Genomic DNA, 25991 nt, shown 5'->3' with positions numbered 1-25991 from the left:
AGCACTGACACACACAGACTAAACTGTACAGCACAAAAAAGCGACAGAATAACAAGGGCTCGAGCTCTTTTGGAGTGGATGTCTGTTTCATCACCCCCCCCCCCCCCCCCATTCCCTCTCCTTCACGTTCCCTCTTTTCCTTCCTCTCTCTGCCTCCCCTGTCTCGTTCTCTCACCTGAGCTTTGATATGGAAATCTCTCACCAGCCAGAGCCCGAGGCTAGTTGACTGTTTCTAAAGATGTATTTGCTCAAAGCCGCTCAATTTCTCATCAAATGCTCACACTGTGTGTATAAAAGACAAACTCTTTCACTGGGAAAATAACAACTAACAACCACGTACTTATATGAGGCTTTCAGCAGTCTGCTAACCCCAGACTTCAACAAAGAGGTTTTTTTTTTTTTCCAAGACCAAACCTTCAAGTTTTTAATAGCTTATATAAATTTGACTAAAAAAGATGGTGACCTTTCTGCAAAAGTGGAGGGTAAGGACACCAACTATCTTGTCGATAGAGTTATTCAGGTGAATTGTGCACTTGTGTGGACGCTTCTTTCCCCACTGGTTTACCAGCTCCGTCCTGCCTGGTAACTACGCTGCATTAAGCAGCACCGAACCAGGACTAAGCCAAATGAAGTGGAGCCATTCATGGACAAACAAAAAAAATCTGCACAAGATTGAGAAATCAGTGGATCTGAGGATGAGTGACAAAGTCTGTTTGTGACGACAAATCATTCTTATAAAAGAATGCAAATCAGGTGAACCGCAATAGTCAGTCCCATGTTACTAGACAGCAGCGTGTGAATCATTATCTCACAAATCAATGTGATCTTCCAGAGATTTTCTTTAAAAAAAAAAGGAAGGCTTTTAGGTTTTTTTTAACGCTGATGTTTCTTCATAAATTTGGCAGGGAAATAACTAAAACCTGTGGTGACGTCTGAATTAAAAATCATAGGCATTAATTAAAAATGTAAAGCTTTGAAAATATGAAGGCCATTATTGGTGACTGCTCTGCACTGAAGGCCATCAGAATGTGAAAATAGATATAATTTCTATTCCTTCCTTTGCTTTTTTTTTTTTTTCCATTACCAACAGACAGAAAGCTAATTGAAAAGATAATATGAGCATGCTATCTAACTGGGCTTGCATTACCTGACGTGTAAAAAAACAACTGCCATCCTCACTTCACTTGTTGCAGCTTTGTTTTGACAGCAGCCGAGCAAGTGAAAACGTACAGAATATTAAACCAACAATTATACGAGCAAAACGCAGCAACGAGGGGGGAAAAAAAGTTGAAAGGGACTTGTTGGCTTTCAGTGCAGGTCCTGATGCTGATAACGGATGTAAAAAAAAAATAAAAAATGTTGTGAATTCCAGTAAATTAGTCATCATGTTGATGATGAGGATAATGATGATGAAGAGGTACAGGTTGGTAGGAATCACTCTTCACCACATTCCTAAATAAAATTAAACACACACACACACACACACACACACACACACACACACACACACACACACACACACACACACACACACACACACACACACCCTGGTGGAAGCACACAAAGTGAAATCCCTCGTCTGTTTTCTCAGGACTGTGTGATCCAAAAGGTGTTTTGCAGTATCAACAACTCCAAAGAAAAAAAAATGGCTTAGTTTGTCAAAATTCCCTTTATATTTAGCAACTGTCAAATAACAATTTAGCTTCAAGGCTTTCAACTCCTATTTTTTTCCATCATAAAAAATACAGCAAAAGCTGCAAATTACCATTCAATATAAATTCAAAAAGGAGAGATTATTGTTTTCATTGACATCCCATCGTACACCCCTAACACACACACACACACACACACACACACACACACACACACACACACACACACACACACACACACACACACACACGCACAAACACACACAGCCATGAAATATTAACACCCAAGTGAAAAGACAAGTCAGGTTGTGGAGTGTATTTCTACATGTGTGTGTGTGGTCTGGGGAGTAGATGGCTTAGACTCACCTGTCCCCTCAGCTGGGGGGAGGAAGAGCCTTTTAGATCAGTGGATAGGGAAGCCAGCTGTTACACACACACACACACAAACACACTCACATGCACACGCACACGCATGCACACACCCATGGGGATTAGGAACACCTGTATTCAGCACTGGACAATGAGCTCTAGAAGCATTTAAGCTAAAGGGCCCTGGGAGTTATTAGGGGATGGGGGAGGGAGCTGGTCCAGATCCGGGGTTAATGTGAGCCAAGCTGTGCTGAAACTAAAAAATATATAAATAAAGATGTGAGAATGATGATATTCCCGATGTAACGGGTAGAAGACAGTTATCAGAAAACCAGAGAGGTGCAAGGTGCCATGTGAGATATGTACATGTGAGTGTAAATGGCTCATTTTGTATTGTGTTAGTCAAACAGGTGTTCCCATTAACAAGTGAGCTCCAAAGGGCGATCAGGAAGAGAAAAACGGCAGAGAAAGAGAGAGAGAGAGAGAGAGAGAGAGAGAGAGAGAGAGAGAGAGAGAGATAGGGACAGAGAGATGAATGAGAACAGATGAGTCTTCATGGAGCACTTGCCCTCCTCTATTTTGGTAAAATGTACAGTAAATGAAATAGCATTACAGTACAGGGTATTGTCAGCCAAAACACACACACACACTCTGCTGTGAGGGAGTAGAACACGACATCCCCGGGGTGTGTGGAGCTGAAGTCGACTAACCTGCTACCACACAGTTCAGCCCACAACCTGCATGGGCGCACTGAGCACCTCCTACACTACTGCAGGCTCAAACACACACACACACACACACACACACACACACACACACACACACACACACACACACACACACACACACACACACACACACACACACACACACACACACACACTCACACACAGAAACACAGAGTTTCAAGCTGCCCCCCCAAACGGAGCCCCTCCATCTCATTTTCTCACCCACTTTTCACAAACTGCCACACCGTCACCGTTCCCCACAAACATCCAAACTCTGCAGGCATACGGGTGGATAACATTCAGCTCGACAATCCCCACCGCCTTCAACAAACAACGCGCACACAACTTTGGCTTCAACCAAGAAAAAGAGGGAAAGGTAAATTTAACTCACTTATCTTGTTTAATCAACTCCAAAGATCCATTCATGAGAGATAGCGCAAGTGGAAAGTACTTCAAATCCTGCTTTGCAATCCCACAAGCACACGAGCAGCTAATATTTTTTCCATCTTTCGGCCGATCTCGCCTACACTCCTCCTCCACTCATCCTTGTAGCTGTTGTCTTGGTCTGTATTATATTTTCCCCGTGGAACACACAGATGGAGATGCAGACACACACACACTGACACACTAACACTCACACACACACACACACTTCCACTGTTCTTGTAATGATAATCCTACACAGCCCCACCTTAGGGACAGGAGCTCGGGAGGACAGTAGGGGGTGAACCCACAGACACAAAGCATTCTGGGAGGTGGTCCATACTAAAGTGTCACTGTAACTATGCCAAGATAGTCGAGGGCTGTAAGAATTTACAGCAGATAACCAAGACTCAAGGCAGAACACACACACACACAGAGGAACAAAGGCACACACAAGTCCACAGTAATTGAATTACCGAATAAAAGACTTTGGAGGGTTTATCATATCAAGTGCCAACCCTTAACTCAGTAGTAGGAAGGACAAAACAACCAGACAAATCCGGGGAGGCCCAAGACAATTTGGAAAAATGGCTTGATGGTCTCTTAATCCCAGAGATCTAGTTAGTTTATGTCAAACAGTGAAAAAGCCTAGATACTGTATAACTGGCAGCACACACACAGTCACACCCCAGAGCCAAGCGGGTGTATTTCAAACCTAAATAAACAAAAAAGATGTTTTTGCACAACTGTAAAAATCAGCCTATCTTATGATTGTTGTGATGCCATATGTTTTATGTACTTTTCTCAAATATGTAGAATAAACGTTCACAAGTAAAAACTCTCTCTCTCTTCCCATCAGCTGATCAGTGACCTGATCTCAGGTTCTCACTTGGGTGCAGCTCAAACAAGACAGAACAATGTGGAACAAGAATATATATATATATAAAAAATAAGCTGTCTCAAGTGAAGTTTGTCAGGCATTACCCTGAATAAAAGTTTGCAAATCCTCGTTAAACCAGAGTGGATCAGAAGCGGCGCTGAGTTTTGCGGAGCCGCTCACCTGGCTCTGCGGGGGCGCACCGGCGCGCTAAACAAGTGGGCTTGTTCCCCTTCTGGCTTGATAAGCAAGGTAGAAAATGGAGGAAGACGGAACTGACCGGTTTGAGAGGGCAGACAGTACACACACACACACACACACACACACACACACACACACACACACACACACACACACACACACACACACACACACACACACACACACACACACACAGACTGAGAAGCGAGGCAGAGACGCTCCCAGCCTCAAATAGAAAACACTTGACGCCACTCTTTTTCAACTCTCAGATGATGATCAGCTGTATCCAAACAATTACATCCCCACCAAAAAAAAGACCACCCGAAAGCTCCATATGCAAACAAAATACCCCCATCACCCCCCCCCCCCCCCCCCCCCCCTTCTCTCAGTCTTGTCTGGTACTCTAGGGTTGGGTGTTGACGCAGCAGAATTTTCCAGCTGGAGAAATCCCCCTTTCGGAGGTTAATCGAGGGGAGAAGGCGGAGGGTTTAAGCCCTTGTCTTCAGGCTCTGAGCGCGTTCATTTTGAATCCCCTCCAGACGGCTGCACGCCACGGAGCATCACTCCTTATTTTCTCGTGGCACGATATGTGTGCATGACAATCCCCGCTCCTTCCCTCCCTCCTCCAGCCAGTGTGGCGATGGGCTGTCACGCTGTTGGGAAAAACTTTGCAAAATTTCAGCGGAATCCGCCGGTTTCGTCAAAACTCGATCACTCGATGGTGTGGAAGCCCAACGGGGGGGAAAAAAATGATGAATGTGTCTGCAACACCTGAGCACACTGAGGGATGTATTTCTTAAAGTGTTGCCCACAGAAGACGAGATTCATTCAAAGAAATATAGAATTAAAACTGCGCGCTTAACATACCTGTTAAAAGTGCGTTGTTACTAAAAATGCACCGATTCTCTCAATCAAAATGAAATGAATCAAATTCACGCAGTTTGGTTACATTTTAAAACAGATGTTCAGACACATCATAAAGTAGATTTTTTTTTCTCCAATTCTTTTCTCCTGCTTGTGTTTCACGACCCGCAACATGATGCGTAAATGTGCGTTATCCCGTCAAGGAGTGACAGCTTCTCCAAATATCAACAAGCGCAATAGACAGCTGGCTGTCACGTATGGAACAGGTAGGCGTACTTTCAGACTGTCGCCTGCTCACTCGCTCGGGTATGTTGCTGTCAAAATACACTCATGCCGCGGAGAACATGATGCCAATGGACTGGGGATTTTAATTATTTTTTTTATTTTATTTAAAAGACAGACAGGCCTTCATATATGAGCTTTTTTTTCTCCCCCCTCCTGATGGCCAACTCAAACAGTGCCACGATTGCGAAGAGTTGCATTGTGTCATGTCTCCAACCTGTGCACCCACCAACTATCAGCTGGAGACGCGATGTCTCCGAGACGCAGAAAACTAATTGTTGACACGAGGGGGGAAACGCGGTGGAAATTCCGCCTCTGTTCACCGCCTTCTGGCTGAAATCTCTAACCTGTTAGCAGCCGAGCGAGGGCTGATCGCCGGCACAAGGGGGCTACCAGTCATATAAGGAAGTCAGACATACCTGTTACCCCATGGGGTCTGGGGTGGACGCGGTGTCGCTCCCTCGGAGTCCGATCTGCTGTGACAATCTGGGAGAAGAAAGGAGGGGATGTCCAAAGCACTGGATACTGTCCTTCCTCTCCTCTGTGTGCTTTCTGTAAGTGTTATTCCCCGATTTCTCCAACTCCCCGCTCTTCTTCCTCCACAGCCCCTTTTTCTTTTCTCTCTTTACCCTCCCCTGCTTTTCCGTGTCTTGGTATCAGGAGCCTCCCCCTCCTCTGTGCATGTCTATCTCTCTCTCTCTTCCTCTCTCTCTATCTCATTCTCCCCCTACACACTCTCTCCATGTCCCCGTATCTCCTCTCTCTCTCTCTCTCTCTCTCTCTCTCTCTCTCTCTCTCTCTCTCTGGGCAGTCAGGAAATGAGACAACGTGAACGCACGCACCGCGCGTAAAGACAGTATTTGATCCAAGATGGGTACCACTCTTCTCAAAACATGACACTAATAATAATGATAAAATAATAATATTAATAATAATTATGATAATAACAATAATAATAATAATAATAATAATAATAATGATGATACATTTCCCAGGTCTGGGGGGGGGGGTGTCAGAGATTTGTGTGGGTTTCTTTCTTGTGCGTCCGTTGCCATAGGGCTTATTAATGACCGGGGGATTACTGTAACTTACCCCCTCTTGTGGCAACAACAAGAACTCACCGGGCCGAAATGAAAAGAAGCACTTTTATACAGTTTGACACTGCATGTCTGGAAAACACCTATAACAGCCATGTGATGTGTGAACACAAAGGCTGCTTCTTTGGCCAAATATGTGGGGTAATTCCACTTTCAGTCTCTCCACTTTTTTTGCCCTCATGGATTTTTTACAGTTAAAAAAATCTGCTGCTTTAAGTGATGGGGAAATTATGTATGATACAAAAGGAAGATGTGCAAAGTTGTCTTGTAATACTTTCACGGCAATAACGAAGCCTAGCTCAAAGGATTCAATGCACAATACTATAAATAAAATATTAGTCACACGAAGCTTCTCTTCTCAGCTCATTTCAATATTATTCAGAATATTTACCTTCATAAATGTGACGTACCTCCAACACTTTCATCATAGGCTCAAACCATACTGGGTAACTAACTCAACTTTTCTGTATTTCACACAAAACCAAAATTCTCCACAAGCCAGTGGTCAAGTTGGTGAAATAAAGCTGATCATGCACACTGGAGACTTCTGGCCAAATGTTTTTTTGGGGTTTTTTTTGTTTCCAAATGTTATCGCACCAAGTTCATCACAATTCCTTTTAGCCATTTCCATACCTTTACGTAACTTCACCTTAACTTCATGAAGTGAGCTTCTCTCACTAAAAAAAGGATCAGATCAAAGTTCCACTCTAAAAAGTACAAAAACACCAAATCGTCCTATGGCAGGTAAGAGTCCTTCATTTAAAATGTGCATGTACATAATTAACTATTATCAGAGAAGCGCAAAGTATCATCAGAAAAGCCAAATCCGAGGAGTGTTGAAACCTTTATTAAACTTTTGGGATGTTGCATTCAGGATTACTGTATTTCTATTGACTGGCTGGTTCTGGATTTTAGCAATATGATTCACCATTACTGTTTTTTTTCCCCAAGTTTGCATCTGCTAACATTCAGTGTCTCAGGTCAGCTGACATCGACACTTATTGCTGTTTAATCTTTGGACATAGCTCATGCCAGTATGTTGCCTCAACTCCCTCTATTACCCCGATGTGTTACTCAGTGGTAGTTTGTGTTGTGCGGTTCCATCAAGCAGGAGCACCTTCAAACTCCTGCTTTCAGTGGACAATTTTATTGATGTAGGTCTCTTGGTTCTAAAGGATCGAGCGTCTCTATACTCAAGTAAAGAAGAACATTTGTGTTGTTGACTCCAGCTGTCAATAGATCAAGAAATGTTTACACTTTGTAAGCTGTGAACAAATTCACACTAATTCCTGAAGCTCCAGTTTTTACTACGAGATAGAACTATTTCGATCCAGTGTTAGCAAAAACCAGGGCGCGCCCCTTTTTTTTGGTGTCGTGAGATTTTATCGAGAGGATTTTTTTGTTTGTGTGACACAGTCACTGTGTACAGTAAAATCTGTGTGTGAATGTCTGTAGTAATGAGGAACTGTGGACAGACCTTTTTTCTTATAGGAAATAAGAATAAATGAGCTGTGACCAGGAATCGTAGGTTTGAGGAAGTGGGGAAAATTTATGGGGAAGAGTACTAGTGGCACTAGTGACAGTGTGTGGGTGTGCGTGCGTGCGTGCGTGTGTGCGTGTGTGTGTGTGTGTGTGTGTGTGTGTGTCATGACACAGCAGGGGGTATAGTCGTGCCTCCATCAGTCTGGATAGTTGGCTGCCGAGGGCCGGATAACGGAGAATGTCAGGCCATGTGGATTAAGGCTGTAGGTCTGTAATGCCCAGGCACAGATCTCTCTCTCTCGCTCTCTCTCTCTCTCTCTCTCTCTCACTCACTCTTTCTCTCTCTTTTTCTCTCTCTCGCACACACACACACACACACACACACACACTCACTCTCTTTCCGAGTAGGGTCTGCAAACACAATCCCTGCCTGAAACAAGCTGCTTTACTCAAAGCTGTGTTCCCTCATGCCAGCGTGGCCTTCCAATCCGCCTGACACGACAAGCATGACCCTGGAGTCCCCTTATGCCACCTCCTCAACCCCTCTCCCCCCCAGTTTTTTTCCCATTCTCTCCTCCTCTGCCTGCTCAGAGATGGTTTTAAGCGTCATTAGTCCACTTACACATGTATTCACTCCCAGGAACACTCATCATGGCAATATACTCAGAAGAGACTGAGCAGTGGGGTGAGGGAAAGGAGGATTTTTGTATTACAGTGGTTTCGGTTCCTGTGTATGTGGCACTTATGTTCACAAAGAGTCCTTGAAACACAAGGCGACGGATGTGTTGTACACTGTGTGTGTGTGTGTGTGTGTGTGTGTGTGTGTGTGTGTGTGTGTGTGTGTGTGTGTGTGTGTGTGTGTGTGTGTGTGTGTGTGTGTGTGTGTGTGTGTGTGTGTGTGTGTGTGTGTGTGTGTGTGTGTGTTTGTGTGGTTTGAGGAGGGGGTCAGTGTTACAGACTGAATTGCTGCTTATCCAAAAGGATAGTCACTCCTCTACTGTATCCGGCTGCTTTCTATCACCTGTTTGACTCTTAAATAATGAAAGTAAGCAAGCTGCCCTCACTCTCTGAGTTTGTCACTGAGAGGCCAGAGAGAAGGTGGTACCTGTGTACGCATCTTCCCTGGGAGCATAAAGTGAGACCAAGCCCCGTTTTGTGACGACTTGCATGAGAACTACAACGAAAAGCAAAAAGAACGTATCGCACTTTAGGAAAACTTTTTTTTGAAGTCGGGCATTAATTTGCTCCCCCAGTCCCCTGCTGTGGAACGCAGCAGTGTAATTGGTCACATTGAATTAAACAGCAAAAAAAATCTACAACTGTCATAAAAATAGCACAAGGCGCTTTCAAAGCCCCATCCACTACCCTTCACTATCAATTTACCAAGGGGAACAGCTGTGTGCTGCTTGTGCCATCCTAGCCCTGCTTGTATAGAAGGCAGAGCCTGCGGCTGAAAGAACACTATCTCTACCAGGTGCAGGCAGGGGATGGGGGAAGGCTTTACAAAGGAATATTTGGCACAAGGTGTGTGACAACAATATGTGTGAAGGTGCAGCTTAGTGATACTCAAATCAGTATTGGGAAATGACAAGGCCTTTATAAAGAGTCCTCCCTCGGAGAGAAAGGGCAAATTAAAAGTATGGGAACCAATTCTATTGATGGTAGGAAGGGAGAGAGGAAGAGGGGCAAAAGGAAAGGAAGGATGGAAATGACGAAGGAGGAAGAGAATCCAAAGAATGAGAAGATTTCTCAAAGAAAGTGTGAATGAATGAATTACAATATAGAATGACACCGGGAAAAGCAGAATGAATCGAGGTTATTGGATTTAAAGGATGTATAATCATCTGGAGGATACAGAGAATGTGTTTGTGCTTGCTGCCCACACATTTTGTTCCTGTGTGAAGGCGATGTGCGGGGGGGGGGGGGCACTGGAGCTGTTCACACCACTGCCTGTCCTTGTGTCACCCATAGGACTCCCTGTCCTCCCTGCAGCCGCAGGCCTTCAAATCTATTGTATGGAGATGATAAAAAAGATGCCTCTGGACGGGGATGCAGTTATGTCCCCATCACACCTCCAGTCATGGAATCTTTTGATAAGAATTACTCCTGGCTGTACGCACTCTGTCTGTTGACATGTGTGGACAAAACAAATTTCTTTTCCCAGTTCAGGTCAGGAATGATCTCACTCCAACATGAGAAAAAAGAAAAACTCTTATTCAGGAGTTTCTTGCCCATTTCTGTGGTTTCGGCCCCAGGCTGCCATGTTCTAACCCTGCTAGGCACTTTACTTCAGGGGAATTCAGATCTTTCCTGTTTATCATATTCTAGTTCTGTGTGTTATGAATCCCACATTAAACTGCCCTCTCTCCCTTCGCATCTTGCTATCTTCGTCTTTCTCCGTCTGCATGTCTACCCTCTTGATCCCTTCCTCCACTAGTCTACCCCCTCCAAATCTCATTTACTCCACTGGAAGTCATAGGAGAAAAAAAAACACACACACAGAGAGGAGTACAAAACGACCTTCTCTTCCCCGAAGCAAGAACATCTTCTTATTGTGGAGGTCACCGTCTCAGTTCAGCCCCACGCTCTGAACACTACTCTGCTTGTTTTAATGATGCACAGAGCGGAGGGAGAGGGAGGGAAAGAAAGACAGAGATAGGGAAAGTAACATAGTATGAAAGAGAGAGAGAGAGAGAGAGAGAGAGAGAGAGAGAGAAGGGGAGAGTGGATTGAGATGGGAGGACTGGGCTATTTTTTTCTTCCGTCTCTGCTCACCCCCACCCTCTCTCCTACCTTCCCTCCCCCTCTTCTGCGCAGAAAGTGCACCTCTCTTTCCACATCCATCTTGAAAGGTTCTTCTAAGCTGTCTAACCTCTCAGCAATATTATATATTATTGCTTGCCTCAACCCACACTGAAACCTGGGTTGCTATGCTACAATAATATGACCTCTCATCTTTTCTCCTCCACTACATTTCCTTTCTCATTGCTTCCTCTGGTTTTAGCAGGGAGGCAGGGGAAGGGGTTAACTGCATCCCCCGTTCAGCTTCTCCCCATTAGGACTCTCTGTCTCTTTAATGACCTTCTTGAGCTTGGTGCTGCTGTTTGATTTGACCCTGCTGACCATGAGGGGGTCGTGACCCCATTCCGCACCACAACAAATTATCTTTGACCCTCTTGCAAAAGCTGGGCTCCGATTTGTCCCATGTAACTATTAGATTATGTACAGTATGCATGCTCAAGTGTGTGTGCGTGCGTATCTATCTATCTATCTATCTATCTATCTATCTATCTATCTATCTATCTATCTATCTATCTATCTATCTATCTATCTATCTATCTATCTATCTATCTATCTATCTATCTATCTATCTTTCACAAAAGTGATGTAAACTGACCACACAATGAAGGGAAAAGTGCACAATTATCCTTTCAAAAGCCAAGAAAAAAAGTGTCGGTAGGAAGTTTGCCATTTTCTCATGCAATAAAAGTACACAAAATTGTACAGGAGTAAATGTGTTTGATTACTTTTTTTTTTTTGAGTGTTACCAGCTTTGCATCATTGGACGAATTCTTTCAGCAAAAATCATTTGAGAATGATGGAGAGATGCAGTCATAGATGGATATAGACTGATATGAACTGAAGGTTCTGAAATTCTCAACCCAAATCATAATGCAGAGCCAAAATTTTTCTGTTACATCATCCATCTCCAATCCCTTCCTCCTCCTCGTTCTCTCCCTCTGCCATCCTCTTCTTTCTCTCTTATCTCTGCTGGCCCCGTCTCTTGGGGGTCGTTCGTTTTTGTCATAATCACCTTGGAGATTGGGGACCGGTGCCCATGGCAGAGCTGAGCTGAGCGGAGGAGAAGAGGAAAGAGGATGAGCGAGAGAGAGAGAGAGAGAGAGAGAGAGAGAGAGAGAGAGAGAGAGAGAGAGAGAGAGAGAGAGAGAGAGAGAGAGAGCAACAGAGTGAGGGGGGGAGGCCGTGTTAAGATGAGCAGTGGAGGGCGGTCTTGCGGGGGGGATGACGGCTTGTCTGGCTCAGCCCCGGCTAATGTGAGGGGACAGCCTTGGCTTTGCCTTAACCACACTCGCGCCGTTCATGCCAGGCAGAGCAGGAAGGAGAGAATAGACGGATGAAACGCTTTCCTTTTCAGCGCTGCCTTCTCCCGCCCGCACTGACTGCATTCGGAGGCGCGTGGGGCCCCAATGTCACACCCTGTAGGTGTTTAAGCTGCTTACTTACACCAACAAGAGAAAGAGATGAGGCAATAGAAGACAGGGAGACAGAAAGGGAGAATACGCTGCAGAAAGGATGAGAGCGGGAGAATGGGGAAGAGTTAGAAGATGATGGGGGCGGAGGTCACGGTTGTAGGAGGTTGTAATGTGTGAGTATCCCAGTTTGACTGTCTTCACACCAAGGAAAGGTTTATGTGGGAGATATTCATCAAGAATCAGGCCGATAAAGTGTCTTATCTGTCCAAGTGTGATCATTAGATAACGTGAAGAGGCAAAGTCCTCAGAATGATGATATGATAAATGTTTTTCTCCAGACCCACCCTGTTGACTCTGCTTTACGCTCTTGGTAAAGGGAGAGGTTTACTGGAAGTGCGTGGGATGCACCAGTCAGGAGATGGTTTCATCAGGAGCAGGAGACAGGGGTCGCGCTGTGCTCTGCAAGTTTAAAAAAAAATCCTATCTTGCTGTCAGGTGTGTGTGTGTGTGTGTGTGTGTGTGTGTGTGTGTGTGTGTGTGTGTGTGTGTGTGTGTGTGTGTGTGTGTGTGTGTGTGTGTGTGTGTGTGTGTGTGTGTGTGTGTGTGTGTGTGTTCAAACCTGTGTTTGTCTCACTGAGGTGTGAGGGGGTGATAATGACATGTGTTGAGGGGGGGGTTAGTAGCATGGGGGCAGGGTGTGATGGGCACTAAAAAAAGGTTTGTTGGAAACATTTAGGGTTACTGCGTACGCGTAAACACATGCACGGGCAAGAGGTGGGTCAAAGGGCAACGGCTGGACAAAGAAGACTCACGCCAGCGAACGTGTGCGACATTGTGCTCTTGTTCTCTCTCTCTCTCTGAGTGGCTCTCACTGTTTTAACTTGTATTTCTGTCCTCTCAGCAGTCTTCCTGTTGATGCATGCTGGTTAGGTTCTCAGACACTCCCTCCTCAGGTCACTGGCTCTGTTTGTCCTAGCCCTCCTTTCCTTCAGCGCTTTCTCCCTCCCTCGCCTCCAACTCCTCTTTGCCTCTCCTCCTCGCCTGACCAGTTCCTCTAATTTGGTTTCTAATTTTTTTTTGTACCTCATCTTCCCTCCCTTCAGCTATGTGGGGGTAAAGTACAGCCCCTCCTCTTCGCTGTGTTTGTATTACTTCTGTGTGTGTGCGTGTGTGTGTGTGTGTGTGTGTGTGTGTGTGTGTGTGTGTGTGTGTGTGTGTGTGTGTGTGTGTGTGTGCCTGGCACACACACCCGACTGGATGTAAATCCCCAAAAGTACCCAAGGTTTTTAGCAGTGCAGTCCTTCCAAATGATGATTTAACACTGATGGCCTTTGGGAAAACAAGCCTCACATCAGACTCACAGTTAACATGCTGGAAGAAACATGTGCTTTCATGTCATGTGGACAAAACACACATACACGCACACGCACGCACGCACAGACACGCACTCATGCAAGGTGATGAAAAGGGACAATCAGACCAAACAAATGTATAAAATACAAGCTGCCAGTCAGGATACATATGTATGTATGGTCTCATACCTCTCAGATGCCCCCAAGCATCAACTTGTGTGCAGCTATGCGTGCGTGTGCATGTGGTTGCGTGTGTGAATGTGTGCGTGTGCATGCCTTTGTTTGTTTGTGTGTGTGTGTGTGTGTGTGTGTGTGTGTGTGTGTGTGTGTGTGTGTGTGTGTGTGTGTGTGTGTGTGTGTGTGTGTGTGTGTGTACGGTGGACAGGAAAATTGAGCACAGCGTGGTGGTAGAGCTTACAGTAAATGGAGACATTTAGGAAAGCAGCAGATAGACAGACACAAACACACAGATCAAAGAGGTTTGAGCATTACAGTACACTGGGGAACAAAAGGAATAGAGGGGGATAGAGCGAGGGAGTCAGAGAAAGAAAGAGGATGTGAGTGAAGGTGAATAGAAACCTCAATCAATATGCCATCCAAGAACAGCTTGAGCCAGTGAAGGAGCAGAGACAGTGAGAGAGGGAGCGAGACGGAACGAGAAAAAAAGTGGGTCAAATAATGAGACTGAGGGGTGAGTCTCGGTGCACAGGCCACAGGGATGGAGGGAGGCAGTGAAACGATGGACGGATTTGTGATGGAACAAGAGTGGGGTCAGTAGAGAGAGGAAAAAGCATGAATGAGGGAGTTACAAGCTCGTGACCTGAGCTGACCCCTCTGGCCCAGAGGACCTGAGGAGCTCGGGGCACGGGAGTGGATTGTAGGGGAGGGGGGAGGTCTTTTGGGAGGTTTGGAAAGGGAGGAGGTGATATTGATGTGGCCAAAAAATGGGGGAAGGGAGATGATTCGCTGGGGAGGATGAGTAGGAGGAGGAGGAGGAATGCAGGTCGGGGTCAGTCGAACAACCAAGGACAGAAGTAGAAGGCCTTTTTTTTGGTGTCACAACAATGTCGATACAGTATTTATACCTTCATCCAGTGTTCTCCCGCGTCAGTTTGTCCCCAAAACTCACTCGAGTCTTGGATTTCACTCACACCATCAATTCATTGATAGCATTTGACCGATCGCTTGATCGAGTGGTGAATTTCAGACCTCTCCTCCAGTCGCTGTGCAAACGCGCTGAAAATCATTTCCATTTCTTATGAATCTGTCGTGTCAATCGATTATCAGATGGAGTTGTGGGGTGGAAAAAGTGACTTCATGTGCGGTGAAGGTGTGACAGAGACGGTGTTTCCTATCCATTGGTTTCCATGGGAACTGTTGCCCACCCTCCGAGGTTTGTTTCAGAAGAAAAATATGTTGTAGTGCAAATAGATGCCAACTTGTGTGAAACTCACGAGTTCATCACAGAGTTAATCATTGGTGATTTGTGGAGCCTGTTTGAGTGAACGTGTCATACTGGAAATAGTACAGAGTTATGGAGTCTGTTGTAAACAAGAAGCCATCGAGTAGCTAAACTCTTAGTTATTCTTTTTCTGTTATTATTTATTTAGCTAATGTATTTGCTCTATAGAAATCTGATTGAGCACATTATACATTTTTCTAATGTAGGTAAATCAAGTTTGACCTGGTATTTATAAATGGAACTCATGAAAACATGAAAATGAAACACTCCACATTGTGATCAATTTGAATCTTAGTTATCTATTAGCCATCAATCATCGGGATAGATCTTTGGGATAGAATTAACAAATCTCTCCCTCTGGGAGACATGTAAAACCAAAATATCACTGTAGACTGAGAAAGGAAAGACGCTCAGGGTTCTGTAGGTCCTCCAGCAGTCTTAACCCACTAGAAAATGGCCCCGTGTGGCCTGAACCAGCCCTAACTAGAAGCTTTATTAATTAGAAAAGTTATAAAGCCTAACCTGAAAAGTAGAGACCGCGTTCCTCCCTAACTGAAACTGGGAGCTGGTTCCACATGGGAGGAGCCTGATCGCTAAAAGCTCTGCCTCCCTTTATACTTTTAGCGCCCGTTTACATTGGAAATGAGTGTATCCACCAAACTTTCTTTACTTTAGGGGGGTCAGTTTACACGACACCGGTGGTTGGATTCACTGCATCTGCAACTTTTTTATACTGGCTCCTAAGGTGGGAAAAAAAAAACATGTTGTCACACATTGTGATGTGAATCTCCAGACTCCACCTATCCCTCTTTAGATGCAGAGAGTTTTTCCAACTCTCCACTGTGGCCAGAGTTTTCAGGAATAATCAGTTGTGGTGACTCGTAGCTGGGTTTATGTGTAAATACAAGAACAAAACACAGAGAAATATTACTGTTTTTGAAATACCTGTTTACGTGTAGACGTGGCCTCGCCCCTAATACCATCCGATTCATCATCAGTCCAAACGAATGTCAGGTTCTCTTGATTTTGTTCACGTTTGTAGCGTATTGGTCTCTGCACACATGTATGTGTGGTTTCATTACAAAAAATAAAAATAAACACAGCGCCCTCCCGTGGCCTGGCATACTAACGACATTGTTGTTCGCATGTCCGCTGCTGCAGTGTGTTGTCACATGAACCGTTGTGTAAATGGGGCCTTAGAAAACCTAGGAACCTCCAGTAAGCAGCACTGTGAGAACCAAGTGTTCTGCTGGGCTAAAGTGGGACTAACAGCCCTTTAAGACATGATGGAGCCTGGTTGTTGAGAGCTTTATTGGTTAAAAGAAGGATTTCAAATTCTTTTGTCCATTTAACATCAAGCCAATGAAGAGAAGCTAATATTAGAGTGATGTGAACTCTCCTGATGCTTCCTGTCAGTACTCTCACTGCAGCATTTTGAATCAATTGACGACTTTTTAAACAGTTATACGGACACCCTGTTAACAGGAAATTACGACAGTCGACAAGCAACAAATTCGTGGGTTAATTTCTCAGCATCACTGTGAGTTTTCCGATTGTACAGACATTACACAGGTGTAAAAGGGCAGTCCCGTAGACTTGTTTAATGTGGAAGTCGAAGGATAAGTCCTGGTCCAAAATAACTACCAGGTTCCCCACAATGGTACTGAAGGTCGAAGTAAAACCGTTCAGTGTCACGATATGTTTAGATCATTTGTCTTAATAATGGGCACGTGTTTGTGCTAATGTAGTGCGGCTGTGTCATTAACTGACTGATTTACTCATTACGTTGAGCTGAAGTTACATGGTTCGGGAATTACGCTCTGAAATCTCAGAGTTAGAGGTTGTTAAGGTTGATGAACTGATTTAATAACAAAGCAACAAAACAGCTGAGATCAATTATGAACAGGTGAAATGTTCCTACATACGCGTGCGCAATTATTAGGCTGATAATGTCTTTTACAGGGTGATGACACTTACAGTCAAGCTTTCATGTTTTAAGCAGAATTTAGCTCAAGATTACTCGTCCAATAAACAGGAGTTTAGCGAAATAGTGACAGGGGGTCTCTTCAGTGGAAAGAATCTGCTTAAAGTGAGGCTACAGAGAGGCAGCAGCTCAGTTTTGAGCTCACTGAAGCTAAAGTAATCACGGATAGTAACAAAGTACTAATGTGTTGCTGTCAAAAGTAAAACAAACATAACACTGTGTGATATTTGTATTTTAGTTCAACAAATTAACACTATTTACACTGAAATTCAACATAATAGTTTTAAATCTGGAGTCAGAGACATAATTCTGTCGTTAATGACTCTTCAACCATAAATCTTGAAAAGGTCATTCCTGGAGGTGCTCCGGCGTTCTCACACTGTTACATTGATGGACATTGCAGGATATGTTTTTTTACAGAATGCAGTAATAACCAGAAATAGCGTCTTTTCTTCATTCCACACATTCTTGTTGCTCGTCAGGCCGTTGGTCTTTGTCATCCTCTTCTTACCCCACAGTGGGACTCAGCCGTTGACACACTGGACAGAGTGTTGGTGATTTGGAGCCTTGAGCTTCTGGTAAGATCACTTTTCCCCCACAAATCGTAATTTTCAGACAACAGCCCAAACCGACTAAGAGATATCACCAGAGCTAGTTTATCAGAATATTCACACAACAACCTCTGAAACCACAACAGGCTTTCCGCAATTTACACATATATACTAAAGTCACATGCAGCATTACCTCCAGAGAGCTGTAAAACACCTTGATGTGTAAATGGAGGACTTTCCCTTCCACACCTTATGACACACATTGGTTTGTGTCGGTCTGCAGACTGCTGCACTGTGTTAAAAATAATGCTTTTGAACAGCACAGTTATTTTCACTTCAAATCTTGGTGGATGTAACAGTCGTCGTGTTGCACAAAGTCACATTTTCAGCTTTGAGACATGGACACAAGCACCAAAGAAAAAGCCTTGTTAGCACTTTTATCAGCATAATAAAAGTAGCATCAATTTTCAAAGTGTCCAGTTCTTTGGATTTTAGAAATGGAGTTTCAAAGTCTTTCTGTGTGTGGATTAATGCATTTAAAAAAATGGCCATTTATAAGACCGACCTGCAGCTTTATCCTGCTGAGGGTCGCAGGGCGCAGAAGCCAATACCTGCCAGTTCATCACAGGGCACATAAACACACACACACACACACACACACACACACACACACACACACACACACACACACACACACACACACACACACACACACACACACACACGAAGATATGGTTGTGGGAGGCAGGGACGTGCGTGTGGTTTTATACACTGGCATGTGGTATAAATCAAACTTCTCTATGACTGTAGTGATTTCAATAATTCTTTTGTAATCCAAATCGCCGAATTTCTGTGTTTCCTAAATACAGGACTCTAGCATGTATCTTCAGTTTGTCTTTTGTTTTCTCACTATTTCTCACCAATGCAGTAATTATGGACCATGTTATTAATAGTCCTCACTTCATGTATGTCTCTAAAGTACAGTATTGAGTCTTTCTGATCTGATGAAACACATGCAGGAAGTGACATAGCCAGTACCTCTGTCTCACTGTAGGGGGCGATGCAGAGCTTGTACTCAAATCAAGAAGTCCTGAAGAAGCAGCGCTACGTTTCTTTAAACGTATACAATTTCAACTTGTTTGACTTAGTGTGTACCTAACTTTTGTCTGTGTCGATAATTCTGGTACGATATATGTCATCATCAGAGTATATCGTATATTTGTAAATCTCACTGAAAACGTCACATGAACGTCACAGCACAGCACTGGCAGGAGGAAACCCCACAGAAATGCCACGGACAGGAAGAACAGAAAATTCCCCGATCCCGGACTCAGACCAGGGATATTCTAGCGATGACAGTGTGATCATGAGCAGTTATTTTAAAAACTTCAGCGCTTGCTGAGAGTTTAGTACGGAGTGGAGTTTAAGTTTAGAGCGAGAGCGAGATCAGCAGGATGTCACACACTGAAGGACTGCCAATAAAGACAGTTTCACCTCACTTTCAAAATGAAGTTCAAAAGATTTTCACAGGTGTGATAGTATAATTCTATTCTATATTTGGCTTTTTCTTTTCCCGCCAGATTATGTCAAAACAGAACATACAAGTAGACATATTCCTTCACACATCCGCCATATTTGAGCCCCCCCCCCAAAAAAAAAAAAAAAAAATGTTGACTACATTTTGATCCTCAGGCCCTACACTTCTTCTCTCCGATGGAAAACAACATCAAAAATGAATCAATGTTTATATTTGATGCCCACTAATCAGCTGGCAGGCTTCATGAAGTGAGCTGCAATGGTCAGTGACAGTTTGCTTGGAAGCAACTTAAAAATGTTTCAAAATAAAAGCAAATACAAGCAAAAAACCAGAATAACCAAACATTTACTCGCAAGAACGTAAACCGCCGTCATTCACATGGATGTCAGGTTCATGACTGGTTTGAAGGTAAAATTTCAAACACAAATTTAAATGTTGATAATTTGTTTTTGTGTCTTTGACAATGTAAATGTTGTGTGTTGACGGTCTGCGTGCGGCTCTCGCGGTGACCTGTGATGACAATTGTACCTCGCAGTGTTCAGAAACGAGTAGTTCTGTCAGTTTACACGTGAGTGCAAATCTAACGAATGACTTCTGTGAGTAAGAAGACTCAGATCAGTTGCAGTAGAAATTGCTTGGAAGAAACTCGTGACGACGTTTGTTCAGAATGAGTCAGAAACAGTTGAGGCCAGTAATGGAGCGCCGTCCTGTCCTGGGTTCAGAGCATAGTGGGAGACTCTCGTGTCGGATCGTTCGATATTTTCTTCACGTGTGAAGAGAAGTTTTAAGTCGTCTTTGACACCGTTAAACATAACCTACACAAGGACGTTTTCAGCATCGGTCTTTGTTAAGAAAATAGCGAGTGAGTGGATGGAGACGCCTTGAAAACTCGCATCTTTTTTTAGAATCCACTCACATCTACATTCGCACACTTATTGTGCTTCTGTTAAGTAAAATCAATACATATAGCAGGAGAGTTAGTGTGGAAATGTTTGGCGTAATGACCACAAGCAACACTCCTCCTTCTGTTGCTCTTCACGCACCTCCATCCTTTCTCCTACAACCTCAGTTCTGGCTGTGTCTCCCTCCCTCTCTCTTTCCATCTCTCGTCTCATCCCGAACTCCCTCTTTCTTGCTTTCTCACACACACACACACACACACACACACACACACACACACACACACACACACACACACACACACACACACACACACACACACCACACACACACACTCACACACTCTCCCTTTCTTCAGCCTCCTCACAGTCCAGATGGCCTAGCTGCCCCCACACTCACTCCCCCACATACACTCACTCCACGCGCTCCACCCCACTCCCTCCTCTCCCCTACGGGAACAGCACTCCCCTTTCGAGGAGAAGACCTCACCCCCACCACCACACTCACCCACTCACCCCCCCCCCACCCAAAAAAAAAAGAAAAAAACACCACTACCATTGTACTCACAATTCACGATGTATACACCCCCCCCCCCCCCCCCCCCCCCCACACACACACACACATACTCGACGCTTCTCTACTGTCCCTCCACAGACCACAGGCGTATACACGCCCACTCACACATACTGACACAGAAGATCTGCCTGAGAATTCTTCTCTCCTGCAGCACAATGACTGATGGGAGTGAAACCAGGAATGCTGGTACTGTAGGTGTGATGGACGGCGACGGGGAGACGCGGCCAATAATCAGATCAGACCGAGGCTGCGTCCCCGTTGTGCCTGTATTACTCTCATTGAATCACCGAGGAAAAAAAACAAAACAATAAGTTTAATCTCTCTTAATAACGGTGAGTGTCGGGGAATCAGCTCGCTGGCGTCTTCCACTGGTGACTCAGCTGTTGCTAAGCGCACACGGGGTCTTTACAATGTGGCTGGATGAGACGCACCTGGTCGTTCATCTCGTCTCTGTCGCTGCATCACAAGTGTGAAAACCCCACCTGCGCGGCCACGGCGGCTCGAGCGCGGCCACGTGCGGTCGTGCTAACTTATCTTAATAATTAGCCGGTGTGGGGGTCAGGGCTGGAGCAAGGTGGAGGAGAGGGAGGCGGTTGTCAGGGTGGAGAGAAAGAAGCACGTGGACGGATGAGGAAACTATTGTTGCCGTATCTTTGTGTGTTTATTGGCCGGAGGCGTAAAGGAGAGAGTGGGGAGAGTTGGTACAGTATGTATCAGTGGAAGGTTTTCTTGGCGTGTGTGTGTGTGTGTGTGGGGGGGGGGGGGGGGGGGGGGGGGGGGGGCAGAAGAGGAGGAGGAGGAGGGTGTGGTTAACGGTTACTGCGTTCACAGGAAGCCGTGAGGCAGGGAAAGGGGAAGTGAACCTCCCCCACACTGTTTCAAGGCCGCCGCCGCGCTCTCCTCGAGGTTGGAACTAACTGACCTCAGCTCATGACTCCCACCACACCTTCAAACCCTCAAACACACACACACACACACACACGTACGTGTACGACACACATCGATGATGGACGGTCAGTTGACACGGATCATCAGAGACGGTCACATCCACCGACTGCACCTCGATTGGTTTTCATGCTCAAACAAAACACTCAGATTGTTCATCTCCAGTTTGCAGAATAAAATTGCTCCAACAAGTACAATGCGGATGCCCTTACAAATTGCATGATCTTTACACTACTGCGGAGCGCTTTCCAGAGCGCACCTCGCTTTCTCAGACTGACTTCCCTCCTACACTATGCACACTGTTAAATTCCACAAAGCTACAGAACAATATGAATATCATCTGGCAGAAACTTGAAAATTGCTTGATTCAGGTAATCTATTCAAAAGATCAGTTTGTTGCTGCTATTAGCTGTTCCGAGATACGTTGTAATTATACAGCAGATGAGAGTGGAGCCACTTTTTCAAAGACTCGCTGTCAGTGTGTTTGAAAAATCCATCTGCGTTTAGAGAGCGGGTAACCGAAAATGTCATCAATCTAAAACTGGACGACTTGGATGTTATGAAAAGGATTTACGTGAAATGAGTTTGTTTGGGTTTTTTTGGGGTTTTTTTTAATGTCTGGAATAAAAATCTTTAGCTTACAAGAATTTTCCCGTCCTTTCACAGGCGGTGAAAATACGCGGAGAAATTTAGAGCAACAACAAATTATGCGATCAACTTTTCTTTTTCTTTTTTTTTTCTTCTTTTTTTCAGAAATAATTCGGAGTGATGTGCAAACTCTCTTCTCTGTGCGTGACACGGGCTGACCCGGACCTCCTCGCAGACCCTCAGACTGAGCTGTACGCCAGCCAGCTCGGCTCACACTTGGCCACCATGTTCTGGCTTTTCAGTGCGCGCACGCGTTCATTTCCAGCCAAATGACCACAGGCAACATGGCTCAAACCCTTCAACCCCGCTCAGCTGACTCACACATACAAACGCTGTGGGGCAATGAAGGTTATAGCTGGGAGTGCAAGCATGAAAACAGAAACAACACACACACACACACACACACACACACACACACACACACACACACACACACACACACACACACACACACACACACACACACACACACACACACACACACACACACACACACACACACACACACACACACACACACATACACGCACGGTCATGTTTCCATCAGTTTGAGGAACTTCGCATCCACTTACATTCATTTTCTGCACACTAAACATTTTCTAACCTGAGGTGGAGCCATTATCTGCTTAACGCTGAATTTAGCAGTAAATTACCTCATGACATAATAAGTTATACCATTCATATAATTGATCATCTTTTTCATCATATTCCAAAAGGATCCCAACAAACTTCAAAATCAGGTATCCACATTTTAGTTAATACACAAATACACACTCACGGTCATATTCCCATCAGTTTAAAGGACTTTACGTTCACTTGCGTACATGTGCACAACAGACTTACTATGACTGGAATCACAGCTACAAGTTGCCCAACTCTGCCAATAATCTAACTTTTAAACATATTATCGGTTCAAAATATAAGAATTTCCATTCTGAGGATACTTCTCCATAATGTGTCAAAATCATATATTCACAATGTGAGTAAAAGATGGATACACACACACACACACACACACATGCACACACATGCACACACACAAACGTTTGCTGTTGTATTCAAACAATAAAACAATAAATCCAACAAGGGCCGTAGTTATTCTTCAATTCATTCTTTTTTTTTTTATTATTCAAATGACAATGATAAAAGTGACCTCAGACTGATGACAAAAATAAGCACACTTTGCTTCTTGAGATAAAAGTCATTGTGTAATATAATATAGTGTCAGAGTTCACCGGTGTGACCCCTGTCATCCCGGCTGCACATAATGTTTCCTTGGTGACCGGGTTTAATCTCTCCACAGAGACCTGCATCCCAATCTGACCTTTAACCCAAATGAAAGAAAGGTCGGTGGGGGTCACACACTCCTCCGGCTCATTTTGTATGCCCCCATTTTGCTCCGAACGGACGGTTTGTAAAATCGGTTTACACAAGGGCAACACAATGCGAGCGTGAACACATTTGGTTGGGACACAATTGTCCTGATCCGATTATTGCAAAGCAGACGAGAGGCAGAGAAAAAATACAAACAAACCCCCACAAAGACTTGCATCTCTTCTCTTTTGTATTGTAATTACTGTACGAGGTGTGACAGTTTACATCCAGTGAGATTTAAAACCACATTAATCTTGACTCTCATCAAAAATGGCAGTTTGGACAAATCAGACGTATGAAAGTTTTTTCCCTTTTCATTTTTGTGAGTTACAGATTAGGATACAGATTAATCACAGTAACAGGTCAAAATATTACTAAAAAAACAAACAAATATTGCTTTTCCTCCATTTACGTATTGACATGCCACTCTACAGAAATGACTTCCGAAGAGGAAAATTACTGAAATGTTTTCCTGCGGCTGAAAGCTCACCGTTTCCACAGAAGATTAATTTGAAATAATTCTGATGTATTCAACAGCCCAGAAAACATGAAGCACAGGCATGCAGAGGCTTTCAGGCGAGGGATTTCTGCAGAATAAAATGTACCTGAAGTGTTAAATCTTCCCACAACCGCACGCGCTACACAGTAGAGCCTCTTCGTTTAGGGAAAAACTAAAAAGTATAGCTTATTAAAAAATCTCCAAATACACTTTCAAACAATTGATATGATCTGTGTTTGATATGAGAAACTGTATATTTTGTCACAGAGACTCTTTATCTCCTACAGATAAAATCACTTGTATGTAAAATGGCTCGATAAGTGTTAAACTACATATCTGAACAAACAACCAAAAACTGGAGGAAAAAAAAAAAAAGAAGAGAAAAAAATCGAACAAAATCACCAAATGTTGTGTTATTTCAGCTTGCTTGTAAAAATGGTCATCATTTTAACCCTTCAAGCCGATTCCTGCTGCACACTGTACAAACATGTTTTTCTGAAAATAAATGAAATATAAATATATCACGAACGCACACCCAAAACACATTTTGCTGTTTATTCTTTTCTTCTTTTTTTTTTTTAACAGAATTTGGGGAAATTGTTTAACACTTAGTGGAGTTGTTGAGTCTTCACATTCAACAGCACGCAGACATTTTCCCAGTGTATTCATAACAACCATTATTCACCAATTAGTGTATATTATGCCGTATACTACATTATTCACCTTGATTTATTCTAACCACAAATTTCTTCAAATAAGACATAAACCTGCAGCTGCTTCGTGAGAGCAACTGTTCAGATAGACAGTGTTTGAATTATTTCTAAATTCAACATTTATCTGGATACTGCATCTGCAAATGAATAGTGAAATACAACCATAATTTCAAAGCAGCTGTCAGATATTATTATCCAAAGATTTTCAAGATTCATGAACCCGATTGCAGCTACTATTATTCAGGACATTAAAACTTTAATTACTGAAAAGGTGATTGGGGCGTTATAGGTTTGAGATTAAAATCTAGATTATTAAAGTAATTTCCACAGTCAGCCTGGAGTTCCTGGTAAATGTGTGCATTGCTCCCTCTACTGGTCAAACTGCAGGTCGGTTAGAAGAAACTGTTGACCTTTTAATAAAAAAAAATAAAAAAAAAAAAAGTCTTTGAAATGACCACTGCGGGTCAGAAACAGTAAATGTTCAAACTTTAGAAAGATTAGTGGGAGACAGTTCAATAAAAGGCAGGCGGTTGTGAGATATTTCTGAATACTGTTTGTGTTCCTCCACAAACTCTGCCGGCGTGAGGTAGCGTTTCATGGGCTGACAAACCTGAGATTGAGCCTGAAATCACCATTCTCAGGTTGGACAGTCCTCGAAAGAACCACTCAGGAGTTAAAGTCGGGTTCAGGCCGCTGCTGGAGCCATGGCGTCCACGCCGAGGGGGGAAAGCTCTGTGTGTAAGTATTAGAAGAACTAGTTAAACAATGGACAGTATGCAGCTGCCTGCTGGTGCAACTTTGATTATTGTGAAGGACATGGACATTGTTTTTAAGGCTTCTAACAAAAAGAACAGCTTGAGGTCCCTGCAACTGTAATACAGTATTTACAAGTAATACTTCAATAATTCATCCTCCCATCAACTATAAAACCCAAAATTCTTTGGTAATTTGACTCACGAGGAGAGAAAAATGTAAACACTGTAAACACTGCTATTCACACTCATTCACAGGACCTTTGTTTTTTTTTGTTTTTTTAAATCCCATAACCCAGAAAACATCAAATCATCTGCTCAGATTTGATCTCAACGTGAGATTCTGTCCTTAAATAATTCTAAGTTACAATGACGCATCAAAAACTTTTCTCGAGTACTGCCACTTTTTTTTTTCTCATTTCTGTTCACATGATTTGTGTTTTTAACGCCATTAAAATATGTAACAGGTGTTTATATTTGAAGGGGGACACGTGGTTTGGTTTTCATCT

At 43.8% G+C, this 25991-nt stretch overlaps 1 protein-coding gene across 1 annotated transcript in view; it reads right to left on the bottom strand.

Annotated features, from left to right (window-relative positions):
• zbtb46 (zinc finger and BTB domain containing 46) overlaps positions 1 to 25377 on the bottom strand; it is a gene marked incomplete at its 3' end in the record, with an annotated part of 82211 nt that extends 56834 nt beyond the window's left edge. The window contains exon 1 of the mRNA XM_080468865.1: positions 25341 to 25377. Coding sequence (XP_080324991.1) covers positions 25341 to 25365 — 25 coding nt within the window. The 5' untranslated portion in view covers positions 25366 to 25377. The remainder of the gene's footprint in view (positions 1 to 25340) is intronic.
• Positions 25378 to 25991: the final 614 nt, after the last annotated feature.

The sequence above is a fragment of the Lipophrys pholis genome (assembly GCF_963383615.2).
Source record: "Lipophrys pholis genome assembly, chromosome: 8".
Taxonomy (NCBI): domain Eukaryota; kingdom Metazoa; phylum Chordata; class Actinopteri; order Blenniiformes; family Blenniidae; genus Lipophrys; species Lipophrys pholis.
This window is presented reverse-complemented; position numbering and strand designations above follow the sequence as displayed.